At 43.9% G+C, this 21,204-nt stretch overlaps 2 protein-coding genes across 16 annotated transcripts in view; both read right to left on the bottom strand.

Annotated features, from left to right (window-relative positions):
* The window catches only part of LOC139755950 (uncharacterized), a 1,365,710-nt gene that overhangs the window by 764,451 nt on the left and 580,055 nt on the right, over positions 1 to 21,204 (bottom strand). The gene's annotated exons all lie outside the window — the stretch shown is intronic.
* LOC139755949 (monocarboxylate transporter 14-like) overlaps positions 1 to 21,204 on the bottom strand; it is a 50,745-nt gene that overhangs the window by 14,861 nt on the left and 14,680 nt on the right. Inside the window, exon 2 of the mRNA XM_071674737.1 lies at positions 14,422 to 15,045. Coding sequence (XP_071530838.1) covers positions 14,422 to 15,045 — 624 coding nt within the window. The remainder of the gene's footprint in view (positions 1 to 14,421; positions 15,046 to 21,204) is intronic.

Below are 21,204 nucleotides of genomic sequence, written 5' to 3'. Positions count from 1 at the left end.
TCACTCATTCTCTCCATGTGACCAAACCATTTCAAAACACCCTCTTCTGCTCTCTCAACCACACTCTTTTTATTACCGCACATCTCTCTTACACTATTATTACTTACTCGATCAAACCACCTCACACCACATATTGTCCTCAAACATCTCATTTCCAGCACATCCACCCTCCTGCGCACAATGCTATCCATAACCCACGCCTCGCAACCATACAACATTGTTGGAACCACTATTCCTTCAAACATACCCATTTTTGCTTTCCGAGATAATGTTCTTGATTTCCACACATTCTTCAACGCTCCCAGAATTTTCGCCCCCTCCCGCACGCTATGACTCACTTCCGCTTCCATGGTTCCATCCGCTGCCAAATCCACTCCCAGATATCTAAAACACTTCACTTCCACCAGTTTTTCTCCATTCAAACTTACCTCCCAATTGACTTGACCCTCACCCCTACTGTACCTAATAACCTTGCCCTTATTCACATTTACTCTTAACTTTCTTCTTTCACACACTCTACCAAACTCAGTCACCAGCTTCTGCAGTTTCTCACATGATTCAGTCATAAGCGCTGTATCATCAGCGAACAACAACTGACTCACTTCCCAAGCTCTCTCATCCACAACAGACTGCATACTTGCCCCCCTTTCCAAAACTCTTGCATTCACCTCCCTAACAACCCCAGCCATATACAAATTAAACAACCATGGAGACATCACACACCCCTGACACAAACATACATTCACTGAGAACCAATCACTTTCATCTCTTCCTACACGTACACATGCCTTACATCCTCGATAAAAACTTTTCACTGCTTCTAACAACTTGCCTCCCACATCATATATTATTAATACCTTCCACAGAGCATCTCTATCAACTCTATCATATGCCTTCTCCAGATCCATAAATGCTACATGCAAATCCATTTGCTTTTCTAAGTATTTCTCACAAACATTCTTCAAAGCAAACACCTGATCCACACATCCTCTACCACTTCTGAAGCCATACTGCTCTTCCCCAATCTGATGCTCTGTACATGCCTTCACCCTCTTAATCAATACCCTCCCATATAATTTACCAGGAATACTCAACAAACTTATACCTCTGTAATTTGAGCACTCACCTTTGTCCCCTTTGCCTTTGTACAATGGCACTATGCAAGCATTCCGCCAATCCTCAGGCACCTCACCATTAATTATACATACATTAAATAACCTTATCAACTAGTCAACAATACAGTCACCCTCTTTTTTAATAAATTCCACTGCAATACCATCGAAACCCGCTGCCTTGCCCGCTTTCATCTTCCGCAAAGCTTTTACTACCTCTTCTCTGTTTACCAAATCATTTTCCCTAACCTCTCACTTTGCATACCACCTCGGCCAAAACACCCTATATATGCAACTCTTTCATCAAACACATTCAACAAACCTTCAAAATACTCGCTCCATCTCCTCACATCACCACTACTTGTTATCATCTCCCCATTAGCCCCCTTCACTGAAGTTACCATTTGTTCCCTTGTCTTACGCACTTTATTTACCTCCTTCCAAAACATCTTTTTATTCTCCCTAAAATTCAATGATACTCTCTCATCCCAACTCTCATTTGCCCTCTTTTTCACCTCTTGCACCTTTCTCTTGACCTCCTGCCTCTTTCTTTTATACATCTCCCACTCATTTGCATTTTCCCCTGCAAAAATCGTCCAAATGACTCTCTCTTCTCTTTCACTAATAATCTTACTTCTTCATCCCACCACTCACAACCCTTTCTAATCTGCCCACCTCCCATGCTTCTTATGCCACAAGCATCTTTTGCGCAAGCCATTACTGCTTCCCTAAATATACCCCATTCCTCCCCCACTCCCCTTACCTCCTTTGTTCTCACCGTTTTCCATTCTGCACTCAGTCTCTCCTGGTACTTCCTCACACAAGTCTCCTTCCCAAGCTCACTTACTCTCACCACCCTCTTCACCCCAACATTCCCTCTTCTTTTCTGAAAACCTCTACAAATCTTCACCTTCGCCTCCACAAGATAATTATCAGACATCCCTCCAGTTGCACCTCTCAGCACATTAACATCCAAAAGTCTCTCTTTCGCGCGCCTATCAATTAACACGTAATCCAATAACGCTCTCTGGCCATCTCTCCTACTTACATACGTATACTTATGTATATCTCTCTTTTTAAACCAGGTATTCCCAATCACCAGTCCTTTTTCAGCACATAAATCTACAAGCGCTTCACCATTTCCATTTACAACACTGAACACCCCATGTATACCAATGATTCCCTCAACTGCCACATTACTCACCTTTGCATTCAAATCACCCATCACTATGACCAGGTCTCGTGCATCAAAACTACTAACACACTCACTCAGCTGCTCCCAAAACACTTGCCTCTCATGATCTTTCTTCTCATGCCCAGGTGCATATGCATCAATAATCACCCATCTCTCTCCATCAACTTTCAGTTTTACCCATATCAATCTAGAATTTACTTTCTTACACTCTATCACATACTCCCACCACTCCTGTTTCAGGAGTAGAGCTACTCCTTCCCTTGCTCTTGTCCTCTCACTAACCCCTGACTTTACTCCCAAGATATTCCCAAACCACCCTTCCCCTTTACCCCTTGAGCTTCGTTTCACTCAGAGCCAACACATCCAGGTTCCTTTCCTCAAACATACTACCTATCTCTCCTTTTTTCTCATCTTGGTTACATCCACACACATTTAGACACCCCAATCTGAGCCTTCGAGGAGGCTGAGCACTCCCCGCGTGACTCCTTCTTCTGTTTCCCCTTTTAGAAAGTTGAAAATACAAGGAGGGGAGGGTTTCTAGCCCCCCGCTCCCGTCCCCTTTAGTCGCCTTCTACGACACGTGAGGAATGCATGGGAAGTATTCTTTCTCTCCTATCTCCAGGGGATATATTATATATATATATATATATATATATATATATATATATATATATATATATATATATATATATATATATATACATACATATATATTATCCCTGGGGATAGGGGAGAAAGAATACTTCCCACGTATTCCCTGCGTGTCGCAGAAGTCAACTAAAAGGGAAGGGAGAGGGGGGCTGGAAATCCTCCCCTCTCGATTTTTGTTTTCCTAATGCAGGAACAGAGGAGGGGACTAAGTGAGGATATTCCCTCAAAGGCTCAGTCCTCTCTTCTTAACGCTACCTCGCTAACGCGGGAAATGGCGAATAGTATAATACACACACACACACACACACACACACATATATATATATATATATATATATATATATATATATATATATATATATATATATATATATATATATATATATTTATATATATATATATATATATATATACACATCATTCACACTTGCTGCCTTTATTCATACCCGTCGCCAACACGCCACACATGAAATAGCATCCCCCCCTAACCCCGCGAGGTAGCGCGAGGAAAGGACAAAATGCCACATTCGTTCGCACTCAGTCTCTAGCTGTCATGTGTGATTCACCGAAACCACAGCTCCCTTTCCACATCCAGACCCCACACAACTTTCCAAGGTTTACCCAAGACGCTTTACATGCCCTGGTTCAATCCATTGACAGCACTTCGACCCCGGTATACCACATCGTTCCAATTCACTCTATTCCTTGCACGCCTTTCACCCTCCTGTATGTTCAGGCCGCGATCGCTCAAAATCTTTTTCTCTCCATCCTTCCACCTCCAATTTGGTCTCCCACTTCTCGTTCCCTCCACCTCTGACATATATATCTTCTTTGTCAATCTTTCCTCACTCGTTCTCTCCATGTGACCAAACCATTTCAATACACCCTCTTCTGCTCTCTCAACAACACTCTTTTTATTACCACACATCTCTCTCATCCTTTCATTGCTTACTCGATCAAACCACCTCACACTTTATCAACCTCAGTCACCAGCTTCTGCAGTTTCTCACCCGAATCAGCCACCAGCGCTGTATCATCAGCAAACAACAACTGAATCACTTCCCAAGCCCTTTCATCCACAACAGACTGCATACTTGCCCCTCTCTCCAAAACTATTGCATTCACCTCCCTAACAACCACATCCATAAACAAATTAAACAACCGTGGAGACATCACGCATCTTTGCCGCAAACCGACAATTTCACAAAGAACCAATCACTCTCCTTTCTTCCTACTGTACACATGCCTCACATCCTCGATGAAAACTTTTCACTGCTTCAAGTAACTTACCTCCTACACCAATAACTCTTAATACCTTCCACAGAGCATCTCTATCAACTCTATCATATGCCTTCTCCAGATCCATAAATGCAACATACAAATCCATGGTTTGTTCAAATATAAAACTGTATAAAAAATTGTGATGAAACACTACTAATGGAATTATAGATTTCTAGACATTTGTGTAACTGAGGCCAACAAGTTCGCAATTCTCTTGATCTTGCTGTATATGGCTTGGCATCTTGTATAATCTGTTGCGTATGTTGTAATGTTCTGCTGCTGTTGGTAATCTGGGCAACAGTGTTTATAAGGGCTCACGAACTGAACTGATGAAGTCTATCCCTAACCCCTCATAGTAAGCCTGAGCACGCCTATAACTGGCAAGCCTGTCAGGAGGCCACTGGTTGTGATCAATGCTGCAAAAAGAAATGTAAATTCCAGAAAGAAACTACATCACAGATACATATGGAGTACGTGCTGCTGCTGAAGTTAGCCAACGAGTTAGCTAAGCTGAACTTAGAAAAATAATGAGGCAGGACATAAGATAGACAGACGCAACTCATTCATAATGTATGGAATGAAAAAAGATCATATTACAACAACGAAACAAAAGAACAGCGAAGGTCAGAGAATCATAAGAAGCTACAGACATGGTAAGTGCAATTTCAAAGTTTAGATAAAGAAAAAGAGTAGGGAAGGGTAATCCAAATAAAGGGGCACAAAGAGTAAAAATTGCGTGAAAGTGGAGATCAGTAGTGATACGGTATTACAGCTGGCAGATGACCTCTTAACACTGAGGAATCTAGTGGGTCTCTATCAGAGAAAATGTATTAAAACTGGAAAAAAGTTACAGAAACATCGAGACGTCAAAAAATGGCGGGACATTTCATGAGTTTAAAGAAGAGATCAGTCTCACCACTAATACAAAGATGGTGAGAGACGATGTAGAGGAATTTTGATGAATTAGTAATGAACGGGAAACACCTGGAGCAAAGACTTAATAAGGAAAACCAAACCAGATATCATCAGAGCTGTAGGGACGAGACTTGCATAACAGATGAGATCTAAGGATTTTTACCAATGCATAAACGATAATAATGAAGGAAGAAAAGGGATTGGTCTACTACTCCTGAAGGTTCCGCTTAAAGTTTCAAAATTATGTCGATGGAAAAATTGCATGATGATGTTGATTTATGATCTAGTGAAGGTACAAGAGGCTACAGGAGACAGTGAGATATGTGCTCTTTAGATTTGGCAAATTCTTGATAATGAAGGATTTTAACAATGAAGACGTAAATGGGTAATAGCTACAGAAAGGATCATGGAGATACAGATATCTAAAATCTGTACAGGGAGACTTTCCTGTACCAGCATTTAACAGGTGACGCCGTATTCAGAGGGGTTGATACACTACGTACAATATCATGGTAAAGTGCCTGGGAAAAGTGATGGTGAAGCGCCTGAAGTCGAATATGTGGTTAGTGAGGTGATATTGAGATCAGAGACAAAACCAGATCTGAGAAGAGATCAAATTGTGATGACTATTTGCAGTTAAAAAGTGTTAATGGAAACAAGTTGCTTTAGAGAATTCCACAAACAGAGTTCGAAGTATAGGGTATCAATGTAGTAGGTTTGGGATATTTATACACATGAGGTAAGTATATGGGTCATTTACACATTGAGAAGAAAATACTGAAGACGTGCGGGATGTGGCGCAATAAAAGATATTCAAAAACTGAAGAACATATCGATGTACCACGCAGATATTGCAGACGGCACAACATCTAACTAACATTTAAAAGGTAAAAGAGAGCGAGGAATAGATACAACAAGATGAGGAGAGAGGAGAGAGGAATCTAAAGGAAAAGATTGTGGAGAGGGAGGGTGAAAAACCAGGATTAGTCAAACAGCAGCTAATCTAATCAGGCTGAGGGAGGGAAGGGATTTTGAAGATAAGAATAAATGTGATGAACTGAATTATTATTTAAATAGTATTTACACATATAAGGATGTTATGACATTAAGAATAATGATACAGGTTGAATAGTATGATCAGGGGAACATTAAGAATTTTAGAACAACCAGCAACAGGCTGTCAGAGGGTCTTGAACCATACTACGCTGCGCCTGGACTTGTGCTCAAGGACTGTGTACAGACACCCGACAGGCTGCGGGAAATGCTGTTTAACATTCATCGGAACCAGGTGAAGCACTAGGGGCTGGAAGGGAGGAAGCTTCAAACCCGTTTTCGAGAAGGGAGCTCTGAAAGTTGCGCCTACGAGGAGTGGGTTTCGTGAACGGCAAGGCATTCAGAAACCAAACAGATGATTGCCTACGAGAAAGTAAAGTAAGATACGTCATGCGTTCACGGTAAAGACGTCATGCGAAATAGATCTGTCTGTCTTAGACAAGGCACTGTAAGGTGGATTATGTGTTCTCACACTGCCAGACTTCATGTGACTGTCCTTCACAAGAGGTAAGTTAAAAAGAAAAAAAAAGGACTTTCGGGTAAGTAGGTATACGGATGAGACTCCTTCGGTAGATCGCTAATGATCTTAGTGGTAAGTTACAGACAACAACATGTCAGAGGAGAGCCAGTTCCGAGCAGACTGGGCTAACGAGCAGCGTAGTGCAGGACTCGCTGTAACAAAACCGTTGTTATTGTTGACAGTGTTCATGACTCGCCATAAGGATCGAATTCATACTTGAATAAGTTTACGGATGGTGATAACGTCATGAGGGAAGTAAAGAATGTAGAGGATTGCAACACTGTACAATGGGAGAAGATAATCTCCAGAGTTGGTCTGGTTCATGGCTGAAGTAGGTCAGCCCAAACACATACAGGATAATGATGATGAGACGCAGCGAAACATGACAACTGACCATAATCTGGCAGGAAACAAACAACAGGAATCTGTGTGTGTACCAGGGACTTGCGGGGTCACACGCTACTTAACCTGTTGCCAGAACATCTGATTACACTTGGTATGGGTAGTACTGATAACGTATCTAAGTACGAGATATGGAAATGTTCAGCAAGCTACTTACAACTTATAGTAGACCTTGATCATGTGCTGCATCGAAAGTATGGTAACAACGTGGAAACAAGATCTAGTGATAAAGAGAGGAAGGCACCAAACAAGGTACATAAAAAAAGAGACCTCACTAAAAGGTTAGGTTCAAGGCTATGCGTCTGCCTACTATGGAAATGAGAAGAAAAAGTGGGGACTTGAGTCCAACATTGCCTCTCCCTTCATCTGTAATACCATGAGAGTGGATCCCATATACACAGCTTCTGAAAGTCACATCCTCAACCCCATCCCTCCAGTGCTTCAAGAGAAATCTGGACTTGAACACATATAATTTATGACAAATTACGTTTTCCTTTTATACTTGGAAAGTTTATTTCGGCAAGTGAGACCAACGCCTTCACTCATACTACCTGCATACATGATATGCATCCAGCTCAACTCAGCCTACCACCTTCAATCATTTCATCCAGCTCAACTCAGCCTACCACCTTCAATCATTTCATCCAGCTCAACTCAGCCTACCACCTTCAATCATTTCATCCAGCTCAACTCAGCCTACCACCTTCAATCATTTCATCCAGCGCTACTCAGCCTACCACCTTCAATCATTTCATCCAGCTCAACTCAGCCTACCACCTCCAATCATTTCATCCAGCTCAACTCAGCCTACCACCTTCAATCATTTCATCCAGCGCTACTCAGCCTACCACCTTCAATCATTTCATCCAGCACAACTCAGCCTACCACCTCCAATCATTTCATCCAGCTCAACTCAGACAACTACCTCCAATCATTTCATCCAGCACAACTCAGCCTACCACATCCAATCATTTCATCCAGCTCAACTCAGCCTACCACCTCCAATCATTTCATCCAGCACAACTCAGCCTACCACCTCCAATCATTTCATCCAGCACAACTCAGCCTACCACCTCCAATCATTTCATCCAGCGCTACTCAGCCTACCACCTCCAATCATTTCATCCAGCTCAACTCAGCCTAACACCTCCAATCATTTCATCCAGCTCAACTCAGCTTACCACCTCCAATCATTTCATCCAGCTCAACTCAGCCTACCACCTCCAATCATTTCATCCAGCACAACTCAGCCTACCACCTCCAATCATTTCATCCAGCTCAACTCAGCCTACCACCTCCAATCATTTCATCCAGCGCTACTCAGCCTACCACCTCCAATCATTTCATCCAGCACAACTCAGCCTACCACCTCCAATCATTTCATCCAGCTCAACTCAGCCTACCACCTCCAATCATTTCATCCAGCGCTACTCAGCCTACCACCTTCAATCATTTCATCCAGCTCAACTCAGCCTACCACCTCCAATCATTTCATCCAGCACAACTCAGCCTACCACCTCCAATCATTTCATCCAGCTCAACTCAGCCTACCACCTCCAATCATTTCATCCAGCACAACTCAGCCTACCACCTCCAATCATTTCATCCAGCTCAACTCAGCCTACCACCTTCAATCATTTCATCCAGCGCTACTCAACCTACCACCTCCAATCATTTCATCCAGCACAACTCAGCCTACCACCTCCAATCATTTCATCCAGCTCAACTCAGCCTACCACCTCCAATCATTTCATCCAGCTCAACTCAGCCTACCACCTCCAATCATTTCATCCAGCTCAACTCAGCCTACCACCTCCAATCATTTCATCCAGCGCTACTCAGCCTACCACCTCCAATCATTTCATCCAGCTCAACTCAGCCTACCACCTCCAATCATTTCATCCAGCGCTACTCAGCCTACCACCTCCAATCATTTCATCCAGCACAACTCAGCCTACCACCTCCAATCATTTCCCTAACATCTTCACCTGAAGCATCCAACGGCCTAACACATTCTCGCACTACCAGACCATCCATGGTCTACTGCCTCACCTTGCTGTACTCTCCACCGTGGTATTATATTTACCTCCTTGACCTGTGTATCATATGCCATACGTAGAATCTACATGACTGCTTCATCGACCGTGAAAAGTCAACTCTAACGAGGGTATATCGCTGCGAGAACAGGCTCATCAAAGAACTCACTCCAAAGGAGTTCACATTTCCCAGCTACTTGAAGTAGCGTCGGCATGTAAATACAACGGTATGTAGATATTACAGCATATAGATACTACAGCATGTGGATACTACGGCATGTAGATACTAAAGCATGTAGATACTACAGCATATGGATACTTCGGCATGTAGATACTACTGCATGTAGATACTACAGCTTGTAGATACTATGGCATGTAGATACTACAGCATGTAGATACTACAGCATATGGATACTTCGTCATGTAGATACTACAGCATGTAGATACTATGGCATGTAGATACTACAGCATGTAGATACTACAGCATATGGATACTTCGGCATGTAGATACTACTGCATGTAGATACTACAGCTTGTAGATACTGTGGCATGTAGATACTACAGCATGTAGATACTACAGCTTGTAGATACTATGGCATGTAGATACTACAGCATGTAGATACTACAGCTTGTAGATACTATGGCATGTAGATACTACAGCATGTAGATACTACAGCATGCAGATACTACGGCATGTAGATACTACAATATGTAGATACTACGGCATGTAAATAATACACCGTGTAGACACTAAGGCATGTAGATACTAAAAGCATGTAGATACTAAGGCATAAAGATATGACGGCATGTAGATACTATGGCATGTAGATACTATAGCATGTAGCTACTACATCATGTAAATGCTACAGCATGTAGATACTAAGGCATGTAGATACTACAGGTTGTAGATACAACGGCATGTAGATACTACAGCATGTAGAGACTACAGGTTGTAGATACTACGGCATGTAGATACTACAGCGTATGGAGTATACGGCATGCAGATGCTATGGCATGTAGATAATACAGCGGGTAGATTTTACGGCGTTTATATACTATGGCACGTAGATACTACAGTATGTAGATACTACAGAATGTAGATACTACGGCATGTAGTTACTACAGCATGTAGATACTACAGAATGTAGATACTACGGCATGTAGATACTACAGCATGTAGATACTACAGTATGTAGATACTACAGAATGTAGATACTACGGCATGTAGATACTACAGCATGTAGATACTACTGCATGTAGATACTACAGTATGTAGATACTACAGCGTGTAGATACGACGGCATGTAGATACTACAGCATGTAGATACTACGGCATGTAGATACTACGTCATGTAGATACTACGTCATGTAGATACTACTGCATGTAGATACTACAGCATGTAGATACTACAGCGTGTAGATACTACTGCATGTAGATACTACAGCATGTAGATACTACAGCATATAGATACTACGGCATGTAGATACTACAGCGTGTAGATACTACGGCATGTAGATACTACAGCATGTAGATACTACAGCGTGTAGATACTACTGCATGTAGATACTACGTCATGTAGATACTACTGCATGTAGATACTACAGCATGTAGATACTACAGCATGTAGATACTACGGCATGTAGATACTACAGCATGTAGATATTACGGCATGTAGATACTACAGCATGTAGATACTACAACGTGTAGATACTACGGCATGTAGATACTACGGCATGTAGATACAACAGCATGTAGTTACCACAGCATGTAGATACTACGGAATGTATATAGCGCAGCATGTAGATACTACAGCATGTAGATACCACGGCATGTAGATACTACGTCATGTAGATACTACTGCATGTAGATACTACAGTATGTAGATAATACAGCATGTAGATACTACGGCATGTAGATACTACGTCATGTAGATACTACTGCATGTAGATACTACAGCATGTAGATACTACAGCATGTAGATACTACGGCATGTAGATACTACGGCATGTAGATACAACAGCATGTAGTTACCACAGCATGTAGATACTACAGCATGTAGATACTACGGCATGTAGATACAACAGCATGTAGATACTACAGCATGTAGATACTACGGCATGTAGATACTACGTCATGTAGATACTACGTCATGTAGATACTACTGCATGTAGATACTACGTCATGTAGATACTACGGCATGTAGATACTACGGCATGTAGATACTACGGCATTTAGATACAACAGCATGTATTTACCGCAGCATGTAGATACTACAGCATGTAGATACTACGGCATGTAGATACAACAGCATGTAGTTACCACAGCATGTAGATACTACGGAATGTATATAGCGCAGCATGTAGATACTACAGCATGTAGATTCCACGGCATGTAGATACTACGTCATGTAGATACTACTGCATGTAGATACTACAGCATGTAGATACTACAGCATGTAGATACTACGGCATGTAGATACTACGTCATGCAGATACTACTGCATGTAGATACTACAGCATGTAGATACTACAGCATGTAGATACTACGGCATGTAGATACTACGGCATGTAGATACTACGGCATGTAGATACAACAGCATGTAGTTACCACAGCATGTAGATACTACAGCATGTAGATACTACGGCATGTAGATAGTACAGCATGTAGATAGTACAGCATGTAGATACTACGTCATGTAGATACTACGGCATGTAGATACAACAGCATGTAGATACTACGTCATGTAGATGGTACAGCATGTAGATAGTACAGCATGTAGATACTAGGTCATGTAGATACTACGGCATGTAGATACAACAGCATGTAGATACTACGTCATGTAGATGGTACAGCGTGTAACGTCATCATAACTGGATCAACAAATGTACCGTCATCATGACAGGGAGGATCAATAATTGTACCGTCGTCATGGCCGGGAGGATCAACGACTGTACCGTTACCATCACAGGAAGGATCAGTCATGTACCGTTATCATCACATGGAGTATCAACACCTGTACCCTCATCATCACATGGAGGATCAACAAATGTACCGTCAACATGACAGGTAGGATCAACATCTTTATCGTCATCATCACCTGGAGGATCAGGAACTGTACCGTCATCATGACAGGTGTACGTATATAGAATGAAATTAACCAAGAAATTCCCTAATTATTAGACACGTTGATTATTAAGATCCGTGCCGTCAGCTTGGCCCGTCTATGGCAATGCATCTCACACCCACACCAATATAGGAGAATCTTATCATGTTTTTTAAGGGTATGTTTTAAAGATTTTTATGACAGTTATCTTCTATGTGGCAAACAACCAAACTTTTTTATTTTCGCAGTAAAAGATATACAAAACAAGAAACCTTGCATGATGAAAGGCTTAAGGGTTATTCAGGCTACTACTTCACTATTCCAGGCAGCTACGCTGGTCCGAATTCTGAAAGGAAATATTCCCAATGATAGAAGGAGAACGAGTACTGGGAGGAGAGGAGGGGATGTGAACTCAGTTGTGTACAGTGAAATCATCAGCATAGGAATTAACAGGCTGATGAAAGGAAAGAGAGCATAGGTGATAGGACAGACCCCTGAGGGACACCACTGTATGTAGGATAAGACAGACCCGTGAGGGACACCAGTGTACGTAGGATAAGAGGTCACAAAATCAACGACTATCGTACTGGAACGTCTGAGGAGGAAGCTCGGCATTAGGAAACAGAAAGGAGTAGAAAAACCAAAGGAGGGAGGTCTAGAGAGCAAAGACATGCCAAAGCCTGTTACGCGCTTTGGAAATAAATTTTTCACCAAAATTCCTGATGGTGAGCCTCATATCAGAGACCACGCGCAAACCTCAAGCTGCGAAATCCGTAATGGTGGTCAGAAAGAAGGAAATGGGATTGTAAGTGTCTGAGAGAGTGAAAGTTAAGGTGAGTTTCAAACGCTTTAGAGATATAAGAAGTAAGAAATGTGAAGCTGTAGTTGGAGTAAACTCTGGGTAACTGGACAGAGACGAAATAGCTGAGCTAGGAGCGGAGTTAGCTCAGAGGCACACTCCCCTCGGGTTCGAGGAGATATGCCGTCTGGCCATACACACCTCGTCTAACCGGAGACGGGAAAGTGTTCAAAAGATCCTGCGCAAGGAAAATGTGGGTGGCATAGGTTTAGCGGGAGGAGATGGGGCGGAGCATTAGAGTCAGAATCATCTGATGGAGGATTAGAGTAGCTATATCAGTTAGCGTTAGCTATAGACTGATCAGGTCGGAAAAGAGGAAGGAATGCTGAGCTACACAAGTTACTGAAGACGCTTATGGTTAAAGAGCAACTACATTTTTTAGTCGAAGTCAAGTCAGAACACTTTGAGGCTTGACTTAATGAGGAACAGCTTGTAGAAATTCCGAGCAGAGATGAAAGTGGAGAAGGACTCAGGGAGAGGGAAAGCTTTTATGACACGATAAGTTCTTCCCTAAAGTATGATAGCCATCAGAGCAGATGCGACCAAACCATGATAAGGGGAGGAAGATCTAACGCAAGAAGAGATGTTAGCCTTCATCCCAGCCAAGATAACCCTAGCTATACGTTCAGCGCAACATGAGGCATCCTGGCCACGGCAGGAATACTCGTTCAGAGGAAAGTCGGTAAAGACGCCGCAAAGATGACATGTGAGCTCTCCTAGAGTGCCAGAATTGGAGTATCGAGAGTAATAGAGAGGGGTAGGGGGAGGGAGGTTGCGACCTCAAGGATAGAGGTTGGGCGAGCCCAAGGATAGAGGAAGGGGAAGCTCAACTACAGATGAAATAGATAAGACTGGTCTGAAGACCCGTAGTAGAGATGGTGCATGTATAATGGGAGGTTCAGGAATGAAATCGGGTCGAGTGTGTTGGCATTGTGGGTATCAGGCTAAGAACTCGAATCTGGTGTTTGATTTTCTTGTTCCACAACGTTTAGAAGGGACAAAGAAAGGGCCTAGGAGGCACCGGAATCATCTTTGGTAGAATCCAAGCAATCCTTGAGGCGTACACTGAAAAATGCACAGAGGATTCAAGTACGTGGACGTGGCTGCTGGGTAAATGTTATGTGAAAATGAAAGAAAATTGACAGGCAAGAGTAATCTCAACGCATTACTTATGGCCTCTGTGTTCATGTTTGGTTAATCTGAGATCAGGACTGTTAATCATAGACATCACGTTCATTAACGGTAAGAATAACTAAGACGGACATCGAATAAACTGATGAAGGGAAGTCTTACCGCTTACTGAGAGGGCGATGGTCGCCGTGCCGGCCATGAAGCAGCCCCTCTTACTGAACCTGGGCCAGTCAGCCAAGGTGGTCGCGACCACTCGTGTCACCAGGTTGCACACACCGGACACAGACATGCACCACGACACCTCCTCGTGGCTGTAGCCATCATCAGCCATTATGAATGGCAACATGCTGAAGAAGGTGAGGTAACCACTCATATTGAGAGATGCTCCCATGACAATGATGAGTAATCGAAGTGATGCGAGCATCCTGAAGCTACTCACCAGAGTACGTATTGTTCGTAATAATGTCACACCACATCCCGAGGCTGAATCGTTATCTAAAGGATGATCATTCATGGTGTTCCTGTCAGCCTTCTGGCGGGTGGTATGCCACTCCACCGGCTGAAACACACAGGCAGCAACACAAATGTTCAGTAACATGGCCGCCACGATAAGGACAGCGCCAGTGAAGCCGTACTCCTGCAGCAGGTGGCTTATCAAGATTGGCCCCAACATCTGGCCCGTACATACTCCAGCGTTCATCACGGCGTAGGCCCGACCACGACGTCGTTTGAAATACTGTGGGATGATCACAGTCATACCAAGGCATGACATTCCATGACCAAATCCTATGATGAGACAAGAATATGGGGTCGTGTAAACTTTTCTTCCCTACGAATAAGCTGTCCATATTATAACCACCCACCCACCCACCCACCCACACACACACACACACACACACACACACACACACACACGCACACACACACACACAGAAGATCGCCCTGGGACAGGTCCGCATGAGTTCGAATCCTGGGTACGGCAATGAGACTGCAGCCAATCCCACCTGTTCATCCTCCCCTCGAGGTTAGTCGATAGATGGGTACCTGATTTATTGTGTGTGTGTGTGTGTGTGTGTGTGTGTGTGTGTGTGTGTGTGTGTGTGTGTGTGTGTGTGTGTATTTTGCTTACATGAGAAAGACAACAGGATGCCTGATTGGCCCACGACTGGGTTGTTTGAAAAAGAAATATTTCATTTGACAAACAAAATGAAATTCTGCTTAGTACTTTTTTTTAAGCTATCACAAATTCCCGGCTGCTGCACATTACCCTTCTAGTTTATGCAGCTTATTTCTGGCGTTTTTCTCAGCGTACACCTGAATTTACAGAATATTTGTCTAAAGGACTTGTAAAGGTATTTATAGTTTTAGCATTAAGTACGTCTGACGTTAACTTATTCCAATGCCCAACACACTAAAAGGAAAAGAAGCTTTTTCCCACGTCCGTACTACATCTTTTACCTTTGAGTTATATTCCAGCTGTCCTGGTAACCGTATTTTCTTGTATTTCGGAAAGATGTTCATGATGTATTTTATCGAATTTGTTCAGAACCTTAAATACTTGGATTAAATCGCCGCGAAGTCTACGTTTTCTAAGGGAGAAGCGATTCAATCGTTTTAGCCTCTCTTCGCATGCCAGATTTCTAAAAGATGCTATCAATTTTGTTGCGCGTCTCCGTACTTGCTCTAATTTTTCCTCGACTTGTTTATAGTCTGGGGACCATAACTGGATTGCATATTCAAGGTGTGGTCTCACAAACACAGGAGAAAAGACGTGTTACTTATATACAAGGCTAAGTGACAAGGTAACGCCAGTGAAAAGTCTCTTGCTCGAACACGCAAATAGTAATCATACACACACACACACACACACACACACTAACCACACTAACATAGACGGGTTAGTAAGGTTAGTTGATGGTAATGTCACACTGACACTAATGTGCACATATGCAGATGTAACATCATGACAAGGCAGGGAATCATCATGACAAAGTAGGGTATCATCATGAAAATGCAGGGATCATCATGACAAGGCAGGGGATCATCATAACAAGGCAGGTGATCATCATCATAAGGTAGGGATCATCATGACAAGGCAGGGGATCATCATGACAAGGAAGGGGAACATCATGACAGGGTAGGGGATCACCATCACAAGGCAGAGATCATCATGACAAGGCAGGGGATCATCATCACAAGGTAGGGGATCATCATGACAAGGAAGGGGATCATGACAGGGTAGGGGATCATCATCACAAGGCAGGGGATCATCATGACATGGCAGGTGATCATCTTCACAAGGTAGGGGATCATCAGGACAAGGCAGGGCATCATCATCACAAGGCAGGGGATCATCATGAAAAGAAAGGGGAACAACATGACAGGGTAGGGGATCATAATGACAAGATAGGGGATCATCATGACAAGGGAGGGGATCATCATGACAAGGGAGGGGATCATCATGAAAAGGAAGGGGAACAACATGACAGGGTAGGGGATCAACATCACAAGGTAGGGGATCATCATGACAAGGGAGGGGATCATCATGAAAAGGAAGGGGAACAACATGACAGGGTAGGGGATCAACATCACAAGGTAGGGGATCATCATGACAAGGAAGGGGAACATCATGACAGGGTAGGGGATCATCATGACAAGGCAGGGGATCATCATCACAAGGCTGGGGATCATCATGAAAAGGAAGGGGAACAACATGACAGGGTAGGGGATCAACATCACAGGGTAGGGGATCATCATGACAAGGAACGGGAACATCATGACAGGGTATGAGATCATCATGACAAGGTAGGGGATCATCATGGCAAGGCAGGGGACCATCATGACAAGGCAGGGGATCATCATCATAAGGTAGGGGATCATCATGACAAGGAAGGGGAACATCATGACAGGGTAGGGGATCATCATGACAAGGTAGGGGATCATCATGACAAGGCAGGGGATCATCATCACAAGGCAGGGGATCATCATGACAAGGGAGGGGAACATCATGACAGGGTAGGGGATCATCATGACAAGGCAGGGGATCATCATGGCAAGGCAGGGGATCATCATGACAAGGCAGGGGATCATCATCACAAGGTAGGGGATCATCATGACAAGAAAGGGGAACATCATGGCAGGGTAGGGGATCGTCATCGCAAGGCAGGGGATCATCATGACAAGGCAGGGGAGCATCATGACAAGGAAGAGGATCATCATGATAAGGCCGGGGATCATCATGACAAGGAATGGGAACATCATGACAGGGTAGGGGATCATCATGACAAGGCAGGGGATCATCATGACAAGGCAGAGGATCATCATGACAAGGCAGAGGATCATCATGACAAGGCAGAGGATCATCATGACAAGGCAGGGATCATCATGACAAGGTAGGGGATCATCATGACACGGAAGGGGATCATCATGACAGGGTAGGGGATCATCATGACAAGGCAGGGATCATCATGACAAGGCAGGGGATCATCATGACAAGGCAGGAGATCATCATGACAAGATAGGGGATCATCATGACAAGGTAAGGGATCATCATGACAAGGCAGGGGATCATCATGACAAGGCAGGGGATCATCATGACAAGGCAGGGATCATCATGACACAGCAGAAGATCATCATGACATGGCAGAGGATCATCGTGACAAGGAAGGGGAACATCATGACAGGGTAGGGGATCATCATCACAAAGCAGGGATCATCATCATGACAAGGTAGGGGATCATCATGACAAGGTAGGGGATCATCATGACAAGGCAGGGGATCATCATGACAAGGTAGGGGATCATCATGACAAGGCAGGGGATCATCATGACAAGGTAGGGGATCATCATGACAAGGTAGGGGATCATCATGACAAGGTAGGGGATCATCATGACAAGGTAGGGGATCATCATGACAAGGTAGGGGATCATCATGACAAGGTAGGGGATCATCATGACAAGGTAGGGGATCATCATGACAAGGCAGGGGATCATCATGACAAGGCAGGGGATCATCATGACAAGGTAGGGGATCATCATGACAAGGCAGGGGATCATCATGACAAGGTAGGGGATCATCATGACAAGGCAGGGGATCATCATGACAAGGTAGGGGATCATCATGACAAGGTAGGGGATCATCATGACAAGGTAGGGGATCATCATGACAAGGTAGGGGATCATCATGACAAGGTAGGGGATCATCATGACAAGGAAGGGGATCATCATGACAAGGTAGGGGATCATCATGACAAGGTAGGGGATCATCATCACAAGGTTGGGGATCATCATGACAAGGAAGGGGAACATCATGACAGGGTATGAGATCATCATGACAAGGTAGGGGATCATCATGACAAGGCAGGGGATCATCATGACAAGGCAGGGGATCATCATCACAAGGTAGGGGATCATCATGACAAGGCAGGGGATCATCATCACAAGGTTGGGGATCATCATGACAAGGAAAGGGAACATCATGACAGGGTATGAGATCATCATGACAAGGCAGGGGATCATCATCACAAGGTAGGGGATCATCATGTCAAGGAAGGGGAACATCATGACAGGGTATGAGATCATCATGACAGGGTAGGGGATCATCATCACAAGGTTGGGATCATCATGACAAGGAAGGGGAACATCATGACAGGGTATGAGATCATCATGACAAGGCAGGGGATCATCATGACAAGGCAGGGGATCATCATGACAAGGAAAGGGACAATCATGACAAGGCAGGGGCTCATCATGACAAGGTAGGGGATCATCATGACAAGGAAGGGCGTCATCATGATAAGTCAGGGGATCGTCATGACAAGGCAGGGGATCATCATGACAAGGCAGAGGATCATCATGACAAGGTAAAGGATCATCACGACAAGGTAAGGGATCATCAAGGCAAGGGAGGGGATCATCATGACAAGGCAGGGATTCATCATGACAAGGCAGGGATCATCATGACAAGGCAGGGGATCATCATGACAAGGAAGGGGAACATCATGACAGGGTAGGGGATCATCATGATACGGTATGGGATTATCATGATAAGGTAGGGGATCATCATCACAAGGCAGGGGATCATCATGACAAGGCAGGGGATCATCAGCACAAGGTAGGGAATCATCATGACAAGGTAGGGGATTATCATGACAAGGTAGGGGATCATCATGACAAGGCAGGGGATCATCATCACAAGGTAGGGATCATCATGACAAGGCTGGAGATCATCATGACAAGGCAGGAGATCATCATGACAAGGTAGGGGATCATCATGACAAGGTAGGGTATCATCACAAGGCAGGGGATCATCATGACAAGGCAGGGGATCATCAGCACAAGGTAGGGAATCATCATGACAAGGCAGGGGATTATCATGACAAGGTAGGGAATCATCATGACAAGGCAGGGGATCATCATCACAAGGTAGGGATCATCATGACAAGGCATGGATCATCATGACTAGGTATGGGATCATCATGATAAGGCAGGGGATCATCATGACAAGGCAGGGGATCATCAGCACAAGGTAGGGAATCATCATGACAAGGCAGGGATCATCATGACAAGGTATGGGATTATCATGATAAGGTAGGGGATCATCATCACAAGGCAGGGGATCATCATGACAAGGCAGGGATCATCAGCACAAGGTAGGGAATCATCATGACAAGGCAGGGATCATCAGCACAAGGTAGGGAATCATCATGACAAGGTAGGGGATCATCATGACAAGGTATGGGATTATCATGATAAGGTAGGGGATCATCATCACAAGGCAGGGGATCATCATGACAAGGCAGGGATCATCAGCACAAGGTAGGGAATCATCATGACAAGGCAGGGGATTATCATGACAAGGTAGGGGATCATCATGACAAGGCAGGGGATCATCATCACAAGGTAGGGATCATCATGACAAGGCTGGAGATCATCATGACAAGGCAGGAGATCATCATGACAAGGTAGGGGATCATCATGACAAGGTAGGGTATCATCATGACAAGTCAGGGAATCATCAAGACAAGGAAAGTGATCATCATGACAAGGCAGGGATCATCATGACAAGGTAGGGGATCATTATGACAAGGCAGGGGATCATCATGACAAGGTAGGGGATCATCATGACAAGGCAGGAGATTATCATTACAAAGTAGCGGATCATTATGACATGGTTGGGGATCATCATGACAAGGCAGAGGATCATCATGACAAGGCAGGAGATCATAATGACAAGGCAGGGGATCATCATGAAAAGGCAGGGATCATCACGACAAGGTAGGGGATCATCATGACAAGGCAGGGGATCATCATGACAAGGTAGGGATCAAAATGACAAGGCAGAGAATCATCATGACAAAGCATGGGATCATGATAAGGTAGAGGATTATCATGACAAGGCAGAGGATCAAAATGACAAGGCAGAATATCATCATGACAAAGCATGGGATCATCATGATAAGGTAGGGGATTATCATGACAAGGCAGGGGATGATAATGACAAGGCAGGGATCATCATGACAAGGCAGGGGATCATCATAATAAGGCAAGGGATCATAATGATAAGCCAGGGGATGATCATGACAAGGTAGGGGATCATCATGACAAGGTAGGTGATCATAATGATAAGGTAGGGGACCATTATGACAAGGCAGGGGATCAACATGACAAGGTAAGGGGGATCAACATGACAAGGTGGGGGATCTCTTTGTTAAGGTAGGGGATCATCATGACAAGGTAGGGGATCATCATGGCAAGGCAGGGGATCATCATGACAAGGCAGGGGATAATCATGACAAGGCTGGGAATCACCATGACAAGTCACGGGTCATCATGACAAGGTAGGCGATCAAAATGACAAGGCAGGCGATCAATGTGACAAGACAGAGAATCATCATGATAAAGCATGGAATTGTCATGACAAGGTAGGAGATCATCATCACAAGGC

The sequence above is a fragment of the Panulirus ornatus genome, chromosome 20, assembly GCF_036320965.1.
Source record: "Panulirus ornatus isolate Po-2019 chromosome 20, ASM3632096v1, whole genome shotgun sequence".
Classification (NCBI taxonomy): Eukaryota; Metazoa; Arthropoda; class Malacostraca; order Decapoda; family Palinuridae; genus Panulirus; species Panulirus ornatus.
The sequence above is the reverse complement of the archived record's forward strand: the minus strand, read 5'-3'. Positions and strand labels throughout refer to the sequence as shown.